The following is a 5,000-nucleotide window of genomic DNA, read 5'->3' as shown; positions in this document are numbered from 1 at the left end:
ATATATATATATATATATATATACACACACATAACTATAGCATTGTATGTCTTATATATAACTATAGCAGTGTGTGTGTGTGTATATACATATATGTTTTATTTATATATATATATATATATATATATATATATATATATATATATATATATATATATATATATCTATATATATATATATATATATATATATAACAGTGTATGTCCTCTACATAACTATAGAAGTGTATATCTTATAAATAACTATAACAGTGTATATCCTATATATAACTATAACAGTATATATCTTATATATAGCAGTGTATATCCCATATATAACTATAACAGTGTATATGCTATACATAACTTCAGCAGCCATGTGTACTGTGCATCATACCATATATTCCATGTTGGAAGCAGGCGGGTGCACCTGAGCCCTGAGTTGGTTGTGCAGATCCAGGATGGCTTGCCTGTCGTTGGCTGTGATGTCTGTCCTGCCTGTGTGTGCTGCTCGTGTTCCGTCTGACTGCATGTGCTTCTCCAGCACGGTATGCAGGTCCGACGAGGGCCACGGCGCCGTGGGCAGCACGCTCTGCGCAAAGATGGCAAGCGCGAGAGCAAGCGCCGTCATCCGTGCCCGCGTGAGGGGGCTTACGGCGAGTGGCATTTGACCTGCACGAGAGGCACTTTGAGTAGGGGTCTCGCGGTCTGGAAACAGAGGGCACCGAGGCAGCACGCGTCAAGGCTACAGTAGACAGCGCGCGATAAACGCACGATTTCAGCGTGCCAGGAACTAATTATTATTAAGACACCAAGAACTAATTATTGAAACAAACAAAAAATAAAAAAATAAAACCTACAGATATGATACCAGAGTAAACTAAAAACCTACAATGTGCAATAAACAAAACCTTTTCCAACTGTAAGTGCCAATTCATGTTGTAAAAAGCCATTAAAAAAAAGATTGCAACTAAATTATTTAGCAAATGAAAGTACGTTTGTAAACGTTTTCCGTCCTACTTGTAGTTTCTGGAGTGCTAAAGTCACTGTTTATCAGCGTGAGATGTTATACGTACAGTCTCCTAGCGATTGAAGGACCGTTTGGTCAGAAGCGCACCTTGTGCAGCCTTCCAGGAGCCTCGCGCGGTTATCGTTTCCTCGAGCGTCAAACAAAGTCTCGTGGAGACCTGAATAAACGGCATTTGTTTCCCTCTGATGTGATTTTTAGTTCAGTGAGTACATTAAGTTTGAATTTCTGCTGAACTTGGCTTCTGGTGTCAAATATCGCTGGACGCCACACCTCCCTTTCCAGCTCATTGGATTAAACCCAGTAGCTTTACTGGCGTGGAACTGGTGAATGCTGGATGCTCCGTGTCCAGTGTACCGGTCTCGTATATTTGTACTGAGTAGAATTGTCACTGATTCGAAACTTTTATTGGGATTTATATATTTATAACCCAAATGAAATTATTCTGAGGAAAGGTGTAAAAGTTTCCATGTTCATGCCTGCAGTCCTCCAGAGATTCCTGTACTGGGGTTATAGTTCTAACATGCGCAAACATAGTCGCATTTTCTTGCGCCACAGCTACGTGCAGCTGCGGCCATCGCTAAATTCACTCCAGGATTTTTAGATTCAGATTTTTTCTTTATCGAATATGATGAGCAAATTTGTGTATTTTGAAGATGGTTTTTGTTAACGTTTGCATGACTTTCTGCACTTCTCTCTAACGCTAAAGGCGGCACCCATTATAGAGCAGACTCTTCAGTGTGACTCAGCTCCGGGAGCCAGACGCCTTGGCCTTACTGAAGAGGAACTAATTCGGGCTCACGTTTCACTGCGGACTACCGACTGTGTTTGCGTTTCCAAATAAAAGCCACCAGACATTTACGATTAGTCGCTCATTTATTACAGCAATGCAAAGTGCTCCAGTATCTTAAAAAAGAGCTAGCTACCACGAAGACATGGGCTTGGCTCCTAGGTAGCACGCACACACACACACACACACACACACACACACACACACACACTGTTATACATACAGGCTGCACTGGCTCACAGGATTTGTCAAATTTTGAGTTCATTCTGGTACTGAGGCAACCGCAAATTATTTATTTATATAATTGCTTTAAATATGTTACACCGTGTAATATTCATTCTTGAGGTATTTTAAAAGATGTAGGACTGTACATGTGTAGATACACGAAGACGATCTTTGAGATCACACCATTAAAATTCTTTAAATATTTCCTCTTTTAATTCACGGCTGAATATTTACTCATTTATCATTTTTATTTGAATATCTGTTTGAATGTCTGTGAAATATTGTAAACAATGCTCCGCAGCGCAGGGACAATGACGTATTCACAGAAGCGTCCATCGTGTCTTTACTGCCTAATGCACTGCGTGAACTTGGGAACGAAGGAAAAGGGTTAAATAGTGCCCCCTGCTGGAGCTCCTGAGGTAACGCGAGGGTGATCGGAATTTCAAAGCTTTTCTTTGTTTCATTTTACAATTTCCATCAAAAAGAACTTTATTTGATGTGTATTTCGGCAGTTCCAAATACCCGACATTATAATGGGCTATGTGGGCTATGTGGGCCGCATGCCTGATATACGAAAATGCGTTTTTAAGTGGCCTTTTAATATTGTGGTAGTAAACATGCAAAATTATATTTACTGCACTGCAATGAAATGTATGAGAATCGATTTAGTTTTACGTAAGTGGAGTTTATAAACTCTTCAAGGTTTAAAAGAACATGAATGGACAGCTGCAGAGATTTTATCACCTCCAAAAAATAATTTTTATAAATGTACATACCGTTATATGAACCAAAATAAGTTATTAGATTTGAATGTTTTGTATTCTTTTCTACTAGCTGGGACCTTCACCTGAAATGTTACTATGTGTTGATAATCCATAAAGCCACCAACAGATGGCAGTCTTTCTCCAGACAGAGTACCACATGGACGTAATTATTTTACTTTTGTCAATATTATACCTGACAGCTGTTTTCTCCATTCAGTGGTATTTGAACCCCCTGACACCATATCAGGTTCAGTGTATTCTCTGTCACAGCTCAGTCTAATAGCTCACTTAAGAGAAACCAATATGAGGCAAATATGTACTGTGAGTTCAACACATGTAAAAGTGCTTAAGTACTTTCCTAAATGTGTGCCCTCTTCACTAAGTACGGAGGTGTTTAGTTAGTACAGTGTAATCCAATAAAGCTTTGACACAGGGCTTGGACCACTGGGTATTAAAAGTCCCTGAATGTGTGCACGTCGCTGCTCCGTACAGGCTGTCATTGTTCTGCTGGAGTCCATGTGTGGGCAGCAGGGCAGAGTGTGAACTGGCTGGATTGGTCTGTTAAACAGCCCATGTGTTCCCCAGGTGTGCAGAGGGACAAGTGAGTGTTGGTCTCTCAGGCTCCTGCTACCACACAGACGTTGATCTTGGCACAACCCGGGAACTCCAGGGAAGCTGTGATGCTCTCCCAGTGTAAGCACTGCTGAGGGCTGAGAGGGAGAGTCATGGTTAAAACACAAGCTGTTGTGCTTTCCCCTCTGGACCGGGAGAGTGTGGTGTGTAGCGTGCGACACTGTGCTGTATCGTCTGGACCGTGTGTGGTGTGTGTACCATCTGTATGCGCTGTATCGTCTGGACCGTGTGTGGTGTGTGTACCATCTGTATGCGCTGTATGTGTCTGGACCGTGTGTGGTGTGTGTACCATCTGTATGCGCTGTATGTGTCTGGACCGTGTGTGGTGTGTGTACCATCTCTATGCGCTGTATGTGTCTGGACCGTGTGTGGTGTGTGTACCATCTCTATGCGCTGTATTCTCTGGACCGTGTGTGGTGTGTGTACCATCTGTATGCGCTGTATTCTCTGGACCGTGTGTGGTGTGTGTACCATCTGTATGCGCTGTATTGTCTGGACCGTGTGTGGTGTGTGTACCATCTGTATGCGCTGTATTGTCTGGACCGTGTGTGGTGTGTGTACCATCTGTATGCGCTGTATTGTCTGGACCGTGTGTAGTGTGTGTACCATCTGTATGCGCTGTATTGTCTGGACCGTGTGTGGTGTGTGTACCATCTGTATGCGCTGTATTGTCTGGACCGTGTGTAGTGCATGTACCATCTGTATGTGCTGTATCGTCTGGACCGTGTGTGGTGTGTGTACCATCTGTATGCACTGTATTGTCTGGACCGTGTGTAATGTGTGTACCATCTGTATGCGCTGTATCGTCTGGACCGTGTGTGGTGTGTGTACCATCTGTATGCACTGTATCGTCTGGACTGTGTGTAGTGCATGTACCATCTGTATGCACTGTATGTGTCTGGACAGTGTGTAGTGCTTGTACCATCTGTATGCGATGTATTGTCTGGACCATGTGTAGTGCGTGTACCATCTGTATGCGCTGTATGTGTCTGGACAGTGTGTAGTGCTTGTACCATTTTTATGCGCTGTATTGTCTGGACCGTGTGTAGTGTGTGTACCATCTGTATGCACTGTGTCGTCTGGACCGCGTGTGGTGGGTGTACCATCTGTATGCGCTGTATTGTCTGGACCGTGTGTAGTGCGTGTACCATCTGTTTGCGCTGTATGTGTCTGGACAGTGTGTAGTGCGTGTAACATCTGTATGCGCTGTATCGTCTGGACCGTGAGTAGTGTGTGTACCATCTGTATGCGCTGTATCGTCTGGACCGTGTGTAGTGTGTGTACCATCTGTATGCGCTGTATCGTCTGGACCGTGTGTAGTGTGTGTACCATCTGTATGCGCTGTATCGTCTGGACCGTGTGTAGTGTGTGTACCATCTGTATGCGCTGTATCGTCTGGACCGTGTGTGGTGTGTGTACCATCTTTATGCGCTGTATCGTCTGGACCGTGTGTGGTGTGTGTACCATCTGTATGCGCTGTATGGTCTGGATCGTGTGTAGTGTGTGTACCATCTGTATGCGCTGTATGTGTCTGGACAGTGTGTAGTGCTTGTACCATCTGTATGCGATGTATTGTCTGGACC

At 43.6% G+C, this 5,000-nt stretch overlaps 1 protein-coding gene across 1 annotated transcript in view; it reads right to left on the bottom strand.

Annotated features, from left to right (window-relative positions):
• The window catches only part of crispld1a (cysteine-rich secretory protein LCCL domain containing 1a), a 14,200-nt gene extending 13,591 nt beyond the window's left edge, over positions 1–609 (bottom strand). Inside the window, exon 1 of the mRNA XM_035526418.1 lies at positions 376–609. Coding sequence (XP_035382311.1) covers positions 376–609 — 234 coding nt within the window. The remainder of the gene's footprint in view (positions 1–375) is intronic.
• Positions 610–5,000: the final 4,391 nt, after the last annotated feature.

Source organism: Electrophorus electricus, chromosome 5 (genome assembly GCF_013358815.1).
Source record: "Electrophorus electricus isolate fEleEle1 chromosome 5, fEleEle1.pri, whole genome shotgun sequence".
Lineage (NCBI taxonomy): Eukaryota > Metazoa > Chordata > Actinopteri > Gymnotiformes > Gymnotidae > Electrophorus > Electrophorus electricus.
This window is presented reverse-complemented; position numbering and strand designations above follow the sequence as displayed.